This window comes from Struthio camelus, chromosome 5 (genome assembly GCF_040807025.1).
Source record: "Struthio camelus isolate bStrCam1 chromosome 5, bStrCam1.hap1, whole genome shotgun sequence".
Lineage (NCBI taxonomy): Eukaryota > Metazoa > Chordata > Aves > Struthioniformes > Struthionidae > Struthio > Struthio camelus.
In genome coordinates this window covers 31,025,624-31,041,318 of record NC_090946.1, presented here as the reverse complement: position 1 = coordinate 31,041,318, position 15,695 = coordinate 31,025,624, and the positions used below count along the sequence as shown (strand labels likewise).

General features: G+C 38.4%; 1 protein-coding gene across 2 annotated transcripts in view; it reads left to right on the top strand.

Annotated features, from left to right (window-relative positions):
• The window catches only part of NELL1 (neural EGFL like 1), a 290,897-nt gene that overhangs the window by 261,966 nt on the left and 13,236 nt on the right, over window positions 1-15,695 (top strand). The window contains exon 16 of one of the 2 annotated variants that reach the window (XM_068945355.1): window positions 7,264-7,404. The exons of the other annotated variant lie outside the window; for it this stretch is intronic. Within the exon in view, the coding sequence (XP_068801456.1) occupies window positions 7,264-7,404 (141 nt within the window). The remainder of the gene's footprint in view (window positions 1-7,263; window positions 7,405-15,695) is intronic. 2 annotated transcript variants of the gene reach the window in all.

Sequence of the window (15,695 nt, the reverse complement as noted above, 5' to 3'; positions counted from 1 at the left end):
AGGGCGTGTACACTATTATAATCTAAACTGACAATTTGATTTTGCTTCTCGTGCCCTTTGGCACAGTGGTATACACAGAAATGGTAAGGAGAATGGATGACGCTCGCCCCCACCCCCTAGCCACAGTGGAGAAAATATGCTTTTCATCATTTTCTCATTAGCTGCTGGCTCTTGTTAGTGGTGAAGTTGTTTTGACAAGTGTTATTTTCTCTGAACCACATTCGATTATGGAAGAACTCATACTAATCGAGAGAACTTCTTTGCATTGTGGACTACTGGGCTGCAATGTAGTCTTCCCAGTGAAGGGGAGGAGGACTCATCACGTGAGCCATTTTAAAACTGGAGGAAGCAAATCACCAAAGAATATATGGTAGGGAGCGTTTCTTCTGTCACAGGATGTATTAGATAAGATAATAGGCTATTTCTGTGACTCTCTGATGTTGAACTTCAGCATTTCAAGTGCCAGATAGAGTGATATATTGGTTATGTATTATACCTAAAGATTGTGCGTGAAGTAGTCTGCTAGCATTGGGCAATAGTGCTAAGGCTCACCAATGAAGCTTTTATATGCGGAGCTGGTGTAATCTGAACAGTTTTTGTGTGCAAGGCACTGTATGGCAGACAATTGGTACATTGGTAAAGAAAGCTGTTAGTCAGTGTCCTGTTTTGTAAGAGACTTGATTCATCTTTTGTAGCTCTGTTGAACTAATTTGCAGCCTGCATCCAGTTTACTTTAGCAGCTTTCTTGAGAGTGAGCAGCCTCTCGAATGTGAAGTCGGTTGGTTTGTGTCTGGCTTGCAGAGTGATAATTAAAATATTGTTTGCAACAGAAACTCACATGCAACACTAAATATGGAATAGTTTTTCCCCTTGCCCAATATATTCTTGCCACGCTTTCCATGGAGCAATCTGGCTGCAATTCTTATTTCCAGCATCACCTTGCAATCTTCATATACGAGACTCAAAACCACTGTTTCAGTAGCAGTGTTGTGAACCGACATTTATTTGGATCATTCAGGACCTTTAGGTTGCAGATTCCAAATGTGCTGCATATTTAGCATACAAATAGACTAATATGAGGGTGTGAGAGAGATGTGCACTAAACTGATAAAGACCTCAGCTTGGAATGTTTGTTAAAAATGAATTTCAGTAAATTAAATGCTATATATTAAAAGAATTAATCTTAAAAATTGCTGGTACCACTAGTCTGTGTTATTGTGATACTGTTTTAATTCTATTTTTCCTCATTGAACTCCTCATTTTAAGTTTGCATGTTTCAGGTTATTAAAAATCGTGATAACACCGATCCAGAATTACAGAATAAAGCACATTACAGATGTTCTTTAATCAGAATGAGTGGTGGACACACTTTTCATCCCTGAAAGCTACTTACTACCATTAAAGTCTGTTGCGTAGGTTTGATTGTTCATAAATGTGAGTTTTATTCACTTTCTCAACAAATTGAAGTTTTATAGTTTCCTCCTGTGTCCCCGAAGTACTAAAACGGACCTCAGCTTGTACCGTTTATTCAGGCAAAACTGCTCTTGCCTGAGAAGGAACTGCAAAGGCCAATATAAGTATAACACAATTAAAATCAGTCTTTGAAAATAGTCATGGCTGCTAGGGCATAGAAGCATAGAAGCGTGCTATTTGGTGCTGGTTGATTGCTCAAAGTCTCCTAAAGAGTTAAAATTAAGAAAATTAAGAGAGAGGCTAAATGTCAAGGAAAAATTTCCCGAATAACTATTCCAAAGTCTTTTGCTGGCCTCCCTCAGAGAGAAGTGAAATCTTTATCACTTTAGAAATTTGAAGCTGTAAGACAAGAAATTGATTATTAAAAATGTCAATGCTTAGGGCTCAGATAGATGTCTTTTTTATCCTTTCTGATTTTTAATATCGCCGTAATCTTAAGTTTGAACTGGTCCCATGAGTTCAAGTGACAGCCGTGAGTCATTGTACAAATGTAACTAAATTATACAGTTATCTCTGTTACTCCAAGTTAGCACTTCCTTAATAACTAAAACGCTTTACCTCAGTGTCATTGGTAGTGTAGGCACGTTGGGTTGTAAACCCGTGGCGATGTGAGAATGTCATAGAATTTCCTACTTTAAACTGGGAAAAACTAGCAGACTTTAGGGATGGCCACTGACAACGTGTTTCTGCATTGTAATGCATGTATTTAAAAATAAATGTGCTTCCTTTCTGATAACTATAGAGAAATGTCAAAGCCAATGTAAGAGTTAATAATAAAGAATAAAATTCAGCATTTATATAAGTTTATGTAAAACATTTTATTATTTCTTTTATGAATTATGCTTACATCAGGTAGGCTTACATCAAGTTAATTTGACATAAAGGTAGGCATTTGGGAGATTTTTTCTGAGAGAGGGAGAGACTTTTTTTGTTTCTGCTCATCCAAAGCAGTTGTCTTTGCTTACAGGGTTTATTTGAAGTAGTCAAATGAGTGCTCTGCGGCAGGGACGCTGTTTGCGTAGCGCTGGCACTGGCACTCCTTCCCTGCTATCTCTGTCTCCGGGAAGTGAGGCTTGTGTGAAAGTCAGAGGAGATGAGATGAGGCTCTGTCTTTCGTAGAACTGATACCTCAGCTGGCTGGGTAAAGGCTTCTGGTGTTTTGACGCTGAAGAAACCCGTTAAGGTGGAAAACAAAGCTGTAATGCTCTGGAACCGACAGAGTCAGGGTGTGATTTTAATTCGAGAAGCCAGAGACCGGTATGGTTGTTCCATGTTAAAACAGACCTTTCCTGCTTATAGGTCTCGTGATCAACAAAGAGCTACAGATAAGGATCTTATATTTTCTTTTGCATGGAGAAGAGTACTGTAGGAGTTTGATGAACAGATACTTTTGTTATAAAAGCTCGTCTGTCTCATTGAATCTATAGATTGCTAGCTATTACATGACATTGAACAGTTTTTCTTTCAGTATTGTCACACGGTGACTTAAATATGATGAAGCATTAGAAAAGATTGAATTATTTTAATTTCACTTCTTCACCTAGTAAAACACCATTGTGTTTTATTTTTGAGGTAAATTATCCTATCTTGTCTGCATAAATACCTTTATGAATAATGCAAGAAGCTGGGATGGTAAAAGTAAAAATTACAGACCTGTCCTTAAAGGAGAGGATTAGCATCCTGCAAGAGCTTATTCAAAACCAACTGGTGCCTTTATTCTACAATGCAAAAATGTGCCATTTTTGAGCTTTTGCAAAGCCATCATTATGGAGTGTTGCCAGATCCATTAGCAATTGTGTACTAATGACAGCTAAATAACTGAGTGAGGTAAAAGCACGCAATGCAATGGAAAAATAGTTCCATGGGGGTAAGAGCAGCCATGTCCTATGTTAAATTAGAAAAGAAAAGTATTACACTAGTTCAAGGGTAGTGTGCAGATCTTTAGCCCCAGACTAGAGAAACAAATTAAGGATAAGGGAGAATTTTAAGTTCCCAAAGAAATATTGAGTAGGCTGTTTTTCACAAGCGCTCTGTTTGTTTTAGGCTGCAGAACTGGTAATGCAGGCAGACAGAAAGCCCGTATGGATTTAGTGAGTCAGTCAAAATGACCCATTGGCTTGAGTGAGCTTGGCTCAGCCGTGTCGGCTGATGAGGTGAAGGCCCCCGCTCCGGGAAGGGGTCGGCACCTTGTGGGACGCCGCCGGGCTGCTCCGGGCAGGTGGCACCCGGAGGCCCAGGGCTGCGTGCTCGCTCTACAGCCGGGCGTGCGAGGGCAGCGAGACCTCGGGGACGGGGACGCTGCCAGCGTGCCGTCCTCCGGCTGCTTCCTGATGTCACCGCAGAATTTCTGAGCGGGCTTTTTTGCGCTCCTTTAAGGAGCGATTACGACTTTAGTACTGTTTTCCGTCCAGAGTCAGAGGTGTACACTTTCATTTCAACTTAGCTTACGTTTATGAAAAAAGTACCAGTATAACACACATGCACTCACAAACTTGTGGCACGTACATCAGTGCAGTGCATGTATAATTCAAATTCTGTAGCAAAACCCCAAACAGTGCAATGATCAAAAGATGGAAAAGCAAAGATACAGAAGAGTGAATTGTTTCTAATTCCCTGATCTGGTCATTAAACACAGCAGCATCTTCCACAGAAATATTCCTCAGAAAAAGGGTTTTCAAAAGCCATAGTATTTTGAGGTGGAAAAGCTCTATTAGGTGAACTAAGTAATGTTATGGTATGTGCTACACCATTTTATAAAGCTGTCATTTACAGTTGCTCCTTTTTATTAGGAGCACCTTAAATCGTTCTGTATTTCTGAAACAAATCCATAATATTTTTCTATACTTGCAGAGAGATGTTTATATGCTAAAAATAACGTACAGGAGAAGCTTACAGACCTAATAACAACTTTGTTTTCCCTTTTAGTCTTCACGTGCATCATTTTAAGCATGGGAATAGGCAACTGCAATGTATTAGACAAATGGGAAAGCTGCAAATGGTTTTCTTTGCTTACACTGCTCGTTACACATATTGCATTACGCGGTCCTGCTAAAGATGTGTTGCCAAAGGAGCGCAGGCTTGCTGCAGAGGCAGGGAAAGGGGCAATTCCCCATTCTCGTCTCTCCACCATCACCCCAGACCTATCTTAGCCCATACGCACGCACACACATACATACATACGCATGGGCAGGCACAGGGAAAGGCCAGGCCAGGCCAGGAGGCAAGCAGGAGTCTGAGGTTCAGCCTGCAAGAGGAGAAGGAGCAGGGCAGCTCTGGGAGAGCAGAGGTAGCAGCCAGGAGCAAAGTTGGAAAGGTTTTTAATAGCGGCTTCTGGAGTCCACGGTAGCTTTAATGGCAGGTTTTCCAAACCAGCCAGCACAGCTCTCCCTCTTCCCTCGTCCCCTCCCCTGGGTTGAGTAAGGTAGTGCAGTTGCAAGCGTAAATGCTCTCAGGAGATAAAGGAGGTACAGAAAGAGCCTGTATACCTGAATGCGTGTCCCTTTTCCCTGGCTCTGCTGATTTGAGAAATTTTTTTTTTGTCCCCCTACAAATCAGTGGTGAAAAGCTACAGATAGGTATTGCCCTAAGAAAGTCATCTAATCCAGAATAATTGCATATATAATTTTACTTCTCTGACATAATCTACAGAGACTCGCATACTGATGCTCTTCTCCTTCCTTCAGAAGTTCCCACCACTGCTCAGCTTTGGTATGTTGGCAGGCAGGCTCTCGGAGAAGTAATCTACCATCCAATTAGTATCCTATTCCATGAGCCTAAATCAAATATACTTTCAGGAGGGCTCAACTTTAAAAGTGAACTTTAGGAAAACTCTATAGTTTTTGTAAATTAAAAATGTAAAATTGAAAGGCAAGAGGCCAAGTGCAGGACTGACCCAAGGAATCGTTCTTTAAACCGGAGCGGTCTGAGATTCGGCCCTGGGGAAGAAGAGAAAGCCAGAAGGAGGATTCGTTTGCAATTGACCTGCAGTCTCAAAGTCGTTCACTTTCCAAATAGGATTGAACTTGTTCCATCAGCCATGACATGTGAAAAGATCATGGTTATAAATTCCATTTGCTGTAATGAATTGAAAGTGTCGGAGTTTGCAAGCAGCACTCATCATTGATGGACAGCTAGATTTGTGCAGGGTTTTAACACTAAAATTAGCTTCTACCAAATATCAAGTACAGAAAAGGTGGCAGCAGTGACAGATTGTAAAGCATAAACAATTTGACTTTATTGTTAGTTGGAAGCTGAATAAATCTAGAAATAAATAGTGGTTATAACCCTGTTATGTAGATAACTTCAGACTTGCGAGAGTGGGAACGCAAAATTGAGAAAAAGGCTTTTGTTTAGGTTTCTCAGCTGTATCTCCACCACAATAAATATTTTTACTTAAATGAGGAAAAATTGAACTTTTCTATGGTATTACTTTTAAGATATAGTAAAATGAAGTTGTATTAAATACGTCATTCAAATCAGTTTCAACATACATGAACATGAGTCCACTGCAGTCAGTGAAACCGTATTTGTGTATGTATTATAAACTGAGATATAAACCATGCTCTATGTTTGTTTAATAACCTTAACTCAGTCCGACAACAGGATCTAAGCATGATAAATTTGTACTTAGATGCTAGCAGATCTAAATGCAGATACAGAACCTAATTTCACAAACTTTGTGTTCAGTGTACACAATTTTATATATATTTTAAGTGTGTTGGTTGTCAAGAGGAAATCTTAGTCGGTAAAAACATCTTAATATTTGTGGATAATTTGAGATTCATTTTAATTGACAAGGTATCTGTAGCGGAGCTGAAGACTGTCCAAGATTTAAAAAAAAAAAAAAAAAAAAAAAAAAAGAACAGTTTGAGCTAAACAGAGGAATGGAAATATAATAGCTTCTTAAATTACTGCAAGGTTAACATATAATTAATTTGCTAATTTTAATTACAGCCCTACAAAACGTGCTGGAAAAATGCTCAAAGGGGAGAAACAGCCAGGTGCCAGCCATGATTAACCAAGGTTACTAGCAATTATGAGGTCTCTATTAACCACGTTAAGGAAATTTTAAAACTCCTTTATAAAAACAGCACATTCATTAAAACTCAGCAGGGTATTCAACTTGCTGTACCTTTCCACTGCTACAGACTTGCCAGTATGTTGTCAATTGTCTCACTTTTTTCCAGCTAAATGTATTATTGCAGCTGAAACATAGACTACCTTGGCTCTTTGTTACATGCTATTATATGTTTACTAGGTACTTATTTTGATCATTTAAACGGCATGAAAAATTTAATTACAGAAAAAGATTAATTAATGTTTGTTAAATGATCTGAACGTACTAAGTGCCAGATAGCTGCAAAGTATCACTGATCAACGCTGTAAACACAAATCCTGAGGAAAATTGTCTTTCCTTCCGGGCTATCTTGGAACATGCAGTTTGGAAAGGAAGAATATTGCTGATAATTGCCTTTTAGTGGAGAAGGTGCTGTGCCATGCTTTAAAAAAACACAACAAAGAATCTGCATGTTTACTTTACATTTTAAGCAAATCATGGATAAACGAACGTCTTGTGTGTCTCAAACTCCATGCTGCATTATTGTTCTTTTTATTGTTGTTATGTCAATCATGTTAGTGTCTGTTTGGAACCAAAATAAACCATGATCCGTATGTTAAAGGAAGACTTTAAAAAAAAAAAAAAGAAAGAAAGAAAAAGAAAAAGAAGACTCTGAAGCATTGGTGTCAAAGGAAATTAATATCCTGGCTGGCTTGTGTTTTTCTCTGAGGCAGATATTGATGAGTGTGCAGAGGGGATCATTGAGTGTCACAACCATTCACGCTGTGTTAACCTCCCAGGGTGGTACCGCTGTGAGTGCAGAAGCGGTTTCCATGACAATGGAAGCTATTCTCTTTCCGGGGAGTCCTGTGTTGGTAAGCAATGATCAGCATAGTGCTTTTCTTATATACTTCTGCATGGTGTTATAAAGTGACTATTGAGAGAGTGTGTCCTGAGCAGTTGCTGTGTTTAAGGTTAAAATGAGAACGCAAGCGTGTCCCAAGTTTGCCGGTGTCCCTCACCGCACAATGCGGGTGTTAGTACCTAAGACACCTCCCGGTTTTGAATGCTGCTATGGAAGGGAGGCAATCACAGATCAAATGTGTGACTTACTGTGCTTTGCCATTTATCATGATAAGTTCCTTCAAAACCTGAAATGAAAGTAGGCTTTTGGAGGAGCATCATAGGCTACACAAGATGAAGTGTTGGGTTTCAGTTTTCAAATTTCAGCACCCTGATACGAAACACATTTACTGCAAGCCTGTATTGCTTTGATCTGTTTGATTTGCATTGTTTGCTATCTTCATCATTTTATTTTTAGAATTATGCAAATAGCAGCAAACATTGTGTGTGCCTTACGTACCGTATTTGGAGAATAAGGCCCTAAGAAAACAGAGAGAAATTTTTAAAGGGTGTGGAGGAGCTGGGCAGGCACTTCTGCGAGCAGAGCCTCTCAGTGCGAGGGTCAGGGCAGCTTGGTGCTGGCTCTTGCATGCGAGGTGCCCTTCCATGGCTTTAAGACTTTGCATGCCACCACAGTAAGTGAGCAGTAATAAAATCACAGGGAAGGTTGTAATTGTGGATTACCTCTGCTTTACAATTTTACCACCTTTTTACTTCTCCGAGTAATTTCTCTATATTTGATTGGATGGGTTTAGAACTATTTAGGAAGGATCTCATTTTAACTTCCACTGAAATTCAGATCAGCTTTCTATGGTTCTGTATCCTTTCTTTAGGATTTCAGTTATTTCGTCTCTACTCAGTTTGTTTTATGAATTTTCAGTAAAAACGTATTTTCTGCCTCTTTTGTAAAAGAGGTTTTTTTTTTTTTAACACTCTACATTTTATCATGCACTTAAGTGCAAAGGGCTCTTTCTAAGAGTTAAAGAAGCGTACAATTAAAGTAGGAATTGAAATGAAGATTTGTAATAATAAATATGCAAGTTCAGTGGTAACTTGTAACAGACAAATTCTCATCTTTTACAAATTGTGGCTAGTAGAAGTGATGGGTCTTCAGAATGAGATAGCATTGTGATTTTAAAACGCAGAGGAAAAATACTTGTTTTCAAAACTGATATTTTGTACATGTTCAGTTGAACCATATTAACTTTTAACATTATCCTAAGCTGACTCTCAACTGGTGAGCGGAGTAGATCCACAATGGTGAACTTCATGGGGTGGCTGTGTCAAAAATGACAGATTTTACAGTACATTGTGACTTAATAGATAAAACACCATGTGAAAGTCATATATTCTTAAATGGATTCTCAGATATTTAGAATTCTGCTCTGGTGTCTTTAAATACTGTAAAAGGAATAACAGACAAAGCAATATTGAAGAATATTGGAGCAATATTCTTTCTGTCAGAAGTCAAAGCAACATGGAAGAGCCTCAAAAAGCCTTGAGGATGCTGTGGATAACGGACACTCATAGCTTTCCGCCTGCCTACTGGTACTGCTTACTTGGCTGTCTCCATGCCACGTAAGGCTGGCGTGATACAGCTGAGTTGGGACTAAGAACGTCCTAGGCTCAGGCTGGTCTCGACAAAAGGCAGGTATACAGACAGGACTATGATTTTGAACGCAGTTCCCCAAAGCATCAGTATTGCTTATGTTGCTGTTAAGGGGAAAGGCACGTTGCTGCCGCAGAGGAAAAAGGAACCCAAAATGCTGTATGTCCTGTGGAGACCGGATGGATGAGTTTTTGTGAAAATGAACTGCCCTCGTTTTGACCTGCACAACGTGCTGGAAGTTCATAAGGTGAGGTGCTCTGTGTGCCATATGCAAGTGGTAAATGGAATGTGAAATGAGTTAGGTTATTTTAATTAAAGAGCTTTTCTGAAACATCTGCTGCAGGGCACCAGTGATGAAGAGAATAAACCAGTTTCTTTTATTTCGTTATACTGGTTAACCAGTTAAAAATTAATCAAAAGGATTCCGCTGTTCCATAGGAACAACAAAATTTCAAACTGTGACTTGCATTTAAAAGAGTAACTTTTTTGAAAAGTTTTAAAAAGATAGAGAATTAGTTAAAATGACAGGTAGATATGACTACACGTTCTAGGTAGAGCTTTGTTGATTGAACACACGTTTGCATCATGTTATGGAGCGTATGTGCATGGTGTAGTATGCAGAGTCAGGGCAAGAGTCATTCACTCTATTTCAGATAAAAGAGGATTCATCTGCTTAGCAACAGTGTTTTGTCTTGATATATTTTACAGATTGTGTACTGAAATCCTAGTGTACGCTTCAGGTGCATTTGGTCCGTGGTCCTTCAGTATGCTATGAAAACTATGAAAACTCTTTTCTTCCTCCCTGAAGGACAAATCTTGGAGAACAATGAGTAGCCTAAAAAAATAAGTAAAAAGAGGTTAAAAAAAAAAAAGTTAAAAAAACGTAAATGGGAGGGCATACTTAGCTGTGGCAGGCTATCTGAAGCCCAGGCAGCCAGTTACTGCTGTTGGACGCATTATGCATTTGTGAATCTACTGGTGAACTCTGCTTTCTCTCTGTTTATATGTAGGTGGTGTTGGAGCTGAGTCGGTGTGTGCAGTGTCTCTGCAGTGCTTGCAGAACGTTTTAAAAATACCATTTATTTGGGTTGTATTGTGATATCTCAGTGCTTCTAAAAGCTCTCTATCTCATTGCCTATCAGATAACAGTGGATTTTGTCACCTGGCAAGGGACATATTTGTAGATCAGTTGATGTGACAGGGAAGGGGAAAGTTGTAATAATGTACCAGAGCTTGGGAAATAAGGACGTAGGACTTAACCAGGCTGCTTCAAGCTTGGGAAAACTGTTATTGCTCAAAATCTCGACCAAAGTCAGCTTTGAAAATGGAATAGGTTTTCATGGCCATGCCTTTAAACAAGATGTCAGCTTCATAAGGTGGTGGTATGCTGGCTCAAATTAGAGAATTTAATTTAATTTCCAGCATTTTTGATGTACTGGCCTTTTACAATATGTTATTAAGGATACTGCTTGGAGGCAAAAGGCAATTGCTGTACTAAGTTGCTACCAAAGTTTGCATGGCAATTACAATGTGTAGGCTATAGTTGCTGTGTTTCTAATTTTTTTCATTTTTTAATAAGAATTTTGCTACATTTTAGGGTAAACGAATAAAAACCCTTTAAAGAGAGCAATGACTTGTCATTTGATACATCTACCAATATTAACTGCTATCCAGTGATACCGTATTGAACCATCTAGCACACATTAATGTGTCTTTGCCCTCAGAACCTGTTGCTACCTCATAAGGTAATCGTTGAATAAACCCTCACCACTGAATTTTCTGTGATAACTTTTAAGATCATCAGAACCAAAAGAAGGGAAAAGCTGACCAGGAAAATATTGTGTTCTGGGAAGTAAATAATGTGCCATAAAGCTCACTCCTGACTACAGCAGAAAAATAAAAGCAAATTAAACTAAGCTAAATTACACATTTTAATCTTCATCTCTCTTTCTTCAAGTAAGATGCTTCTGGTCTGTGTGCAGTTGTTCAGACCCTGGAGTGCAGATTTCCTGATTCCATTGTGTTCCCATGATATTTCATTTTCAATATCTCTACACATTTGCAAGCACAGAAAGAAAAACAACTGAGACAGCAAGCCCTGTCCTTTGTTGGTTGTTTTGTGTTTTCTTCAAGAATCAACTCAAACTTTGTAAGGAAACAACACAGATCCTTGCTTTTCCCACTACAAAGCCACAGGCTTTACCATCTGTTTTGTACTGGATGGTTGCATAGCTGGACCTCACTGCAGGGTAGAATAGCTGTTGTAGGGTGATGAAAGCTGGCTGGGAAAAAAGACGACTGCAGAATGTGAGAAGAAAACCTCTACAGGTGTTTGCCATTCTCCCGCAGAAGTTGGGTGCAACAGTGCTTCAGGGTCAAGTTTGAGTGTATCTAAAATCAGTTCATGAAAATTTAATATAATATATAGCATGCTGCGGTGTTCTCTTCTATCTGTGTTCAAAACCAACTGAATAGGAGTTTTACTCTTTGTTTATTTTGCGCCCTTTCTCTGCAAAATAGAAAGCTAGACCCATCCTTTGAAAATCTTCCTCTATACCTGAGAATTGCTTTTTTAGTAACCAAGTGGTACATTGTGGAAAAGTTTTGCATGCGGTACAGAGTACCTGAGACCAACTCTAGAACCTGCTGTATTACAACTTTCTTCTGTTCTGCTTATAGAAATTCCTGGAACTCAAAATAGAGTCTGTATCTGTAGGTTTATCCTACAAAATAAAAATAATCTTGCTTGCTTTCCATTTAGTAAATTCTGATTCGTGTTCCAAAAACAAGTTGTATTTCATGTCTTAAAAGTAATTGTGCTTAGTCATTTCTATATTTCGAGAAAGCATTAGTAAATCCTATATTATGAGTCTAATTTATTATATAATGTTCTTTAACAGACCATAATGTCTATATAAGTACTATCACAAAATATTGTCTAACTAAAAAGGAATCTGTTTAGTGATTTATTTTCAATTATGAGTCCAAACTACCTTGTTTGATTTAGAAAGAAGACAAATACATTATTTTGCAGACAAGTTGCCTGCAAAAAATGATTTGTCAAAGCAGTGTTTAGTTAGCTTATGCATACATTGGTTTGGGAGCCTAGCGTACGTTTTCCACGTAACATTATACTGTAATGGTTTAACGTACCATAACAGTTAAAATTAGCACATTAGTAGAATTCTTTCTTCTGCAACAGCTTATCATGATATTACAGAGCACTGCACTGCATGACTTGCACACATTTATTAAGGTGCTGTAGAAAAGTCATACTATTAAAACCTGAATAGCCTGGAAAGCCAAGAAAAGTAGCAGCTAGGGATTGGTTTAAAATTTCAGTGAAACCAAGTTAATGAACTTGTGTTGATATGTACAGTCATGCTTGTCTACTACCCCATTCAAATACAGTGGCCATGGGACCTCTTGTAATATATGAGGCAAATTACCTCCTGTTACAGTCAAAAAGGATGGAAAAGGAAATTACATCTCAGGGGATTATTCTATTCCGTATTGATTCTGATTTTTAGTCTGCCAGTGCTACCAAGTTCTCTTTAGGTAGGTCAAGAGTATGTTAGGAAATGTGCATATCTTGGGGTGGTTTGTTTGCTTCCATATTCTCATCTGTAAAGCATGACTAGTTGCATTGCGCTTAAAGTATATACGATCAGGTACATTTGTTTAGAGAAGCAAAGACTGAAAGCGTTTAAAGAGTTTTGTGACAGTACTATGCAATACTTGAGGTGGCATATCTCAGCAACCATCACTTTACAGCAACCATCACTTTACTCTTGGCTGTATATTGTTGATTTGAAATCACTTCAGGCTAGGATTACAAACAACTACCTGGTTATGGTCATTTCCACTCTACTCTTACTTCTCATTGAAAGGAAACTGTGTTTTGAGCAGAGAAGCAAAGCTCGCTGAGACATCAGCCACTTCTACTTAGGTTAATTAGTAGTTTATGCCACAGGTTTTCTCAATATAATATAACGAATAAGGTTGCAAAGTCAGATTCCAGGTACGAACGAATAAAAAGAAAATGAATTGTTTTCACAGATTGACAGGGTATATGGGTGTATAAAGTCAAGACAGGCACCTCGTTCTTGTGTTATAAACAGGAAAATACTGTGAAGTCTCCTTGTTAGTTCATATAAGTACTTGTCCATTGTTCTTGAAAATTCTGTAATTTTGTAAATGAATACTTTTGTCTTCATCCTACCTAGACAGTGCTGTTAAAACCGGGAATGAGGTCTGTGTACTATTTTGTCTTGCCTGTCGTTAAATGTTTCTCTTTTGGTCCAGCCTCTTCTGAGAGCAGTTGGGGAGAAGCAAACAAAACCCGCTTTCAGTGTGGAGAATTTGAGTTGAGCAAGGATTTGAATAATATAAAAAATAATCTGTATGCGAGAGTCTTATCATACTATTTTATATTCATTAGAAGATTATTTTGGACATGTTCAGAATTTTAAGCTAGTCTAACTTTTCAGCAGCTAGGTGGGCACGCTGATTCCTGTTGTTAAGAGAAATTTCACAGTATATAGGGGTATTTTATTCCATGTTTAGCTTAGCAGTTTTACGTGCTCATCTCCTGTTCACTTGAACAATTCCATTTGATCTCCCTTAAAATGAAAAATGGTTTCTTGAGCTACTTGGGACTAACAATATGGGGGCATTTGTCTGGGTTTTTCCCCTTCAAAATCTTTTAAAAATCTGTTTTGAAGTTTAAAGAGTGAAAGGGTCAAAAATCACATTAGGCTTAAAACTTCTTTTCTTCAAGTTACTGGGAATGTTGGCTGGTTGTTCTGACTGTCAGAAATGCAATCAGTGACAAGAAAAAACTGCTAAAGGGATGTTATAAGAAAATTAGCTCTATTAAAAGTTCAGCTGGAAATGAGTGCAGTGTCCAAGCCTTTTGTATTTGATTAATGACTAAAACATTTAAATAATAAATGCCATAAAATAACAAGAAACCATCATTTGCATAAAGAAAGAAAAAAATTGAGCAAGCTGAGTAGCAATTAGGAATTTGTGTTCACGCTATGTTACTTGGCTTCTGCTTGATTGGTTCCTTTGTCACAAATGTCCCATTTACCAGTTTGGGCTGCTCTTGATGGGGGCATCCTATTTATGTGTGCTAAGCTGACAACAACAATAGCAGTACGTAAACAGGGTGCTCTTCCGTTTTGGATGTGTATAATAGATTAGGGTGGCTTTGCGCAGCACGAACAGGTCTGTACTACTGAGAATATGAATAATGTTAGTTTCTATAATTGCTAACAGCTGGCTTTCCATAAATCTGTTAAATTACGTGGAAGCAGAATTAGATTTCTGTGTCGTAAGTAAAGCAATTACATGGAACTCTGTATATGTATGGCTTTATATGGCTTTATATTCATCTGTGAAATCCTTTTAATTTTGAACTGTGAAAGCTACCCTTCTAATCTGCACTCTGATCCTGCTACGTAATATATAGTGCCATTCACGGAGCCCTTAACATTGTGGGGAAGAAAATACTGACGATGCTTGGTGAAATCACCAAAGACAAAGTGAATGCTGCCTTTGTGCCTTTGTTTTCGATGTAAAATACAAGTCAAGGCTTATCGAAAGGAAAATAATATAGGGCTTCTTAAAAAATATTCTGAGTCTTACAGTAGCTATTTGGATATAACTCATTTTATGCGGGATCATTCATAGCTCTCTTCATGTCAGTCTTCATGGTTTTTACCTTCTGTGATACTCTGGCACTTGTTAAACAATGGACTACAAAATTTAATTTTGCTTAGTGCAACCACCGATAGCGGACCTTTTGAATACTTAGTATTGCTAAAGTATGGATTAGAGCAGTAACGTTCTTCTGGGAGGACTAAGGCTTGCTTTGTCAGGGCAGCAAAATACACCCTAGTAGGGGAAGGCTGTGACAATTGAATTGTGCTTTCAGGCCATTGAGAACTTCCTTGGCAAAGGACTGCCCCACAAGTTAGCCAGGAATTAAGCCCTTCTGTAGCATAACTCCCTCTCTGCTTCCCTTTGGGTCTACAAGCAGAAAGACGAGCAGCAATTTTCTGCTGGCCTGTACCCCAACTCATTTGGGCTGGCCGATTATGGAGCTGGTCACATCCAAGGGCACTACCACGTATCCAGTTTTTTCTGGATTATTTATAAATTGAAATGAGGAATTTTAGTAACCAGGTCAAAGTGAATTTAGTGTTTTGGATGTTATAAGTAGTTTTCTTCACCTGATTGAGAGAATTTTTAAGATCTTTTAAAGTTCTGGCTTTTTGAGGAGATGACTAGTGATCCTATGGCACTTGCCCAAAAAGTAGGGCAATTAGTCATCACGTCCCACCTAAATTAGAGTTAAGGTAATTTTTATTCTCCAAGTCTACTGAATTTTTAAATTTGTTGTTTGAAAGAGGAATTAAAAGCACTCTTAGGTAATATTAAGCAATTACTTATTTCACCCTAGCAATAAGGGGTATTTTAAATGGTAAGCGTGATGATTCCTTCTTGTGATTTCTAAATTCATATAGTAGTATTCTGAAATGTTCATGATAGAAACCTTTGGATACTTCTAAAGGATTTCCTTCTCCATCCTTCCTCCCGTTGCTGCTTACAGTTTTCATTGTTAGTGTATAGTGGAACAAAAAAGAG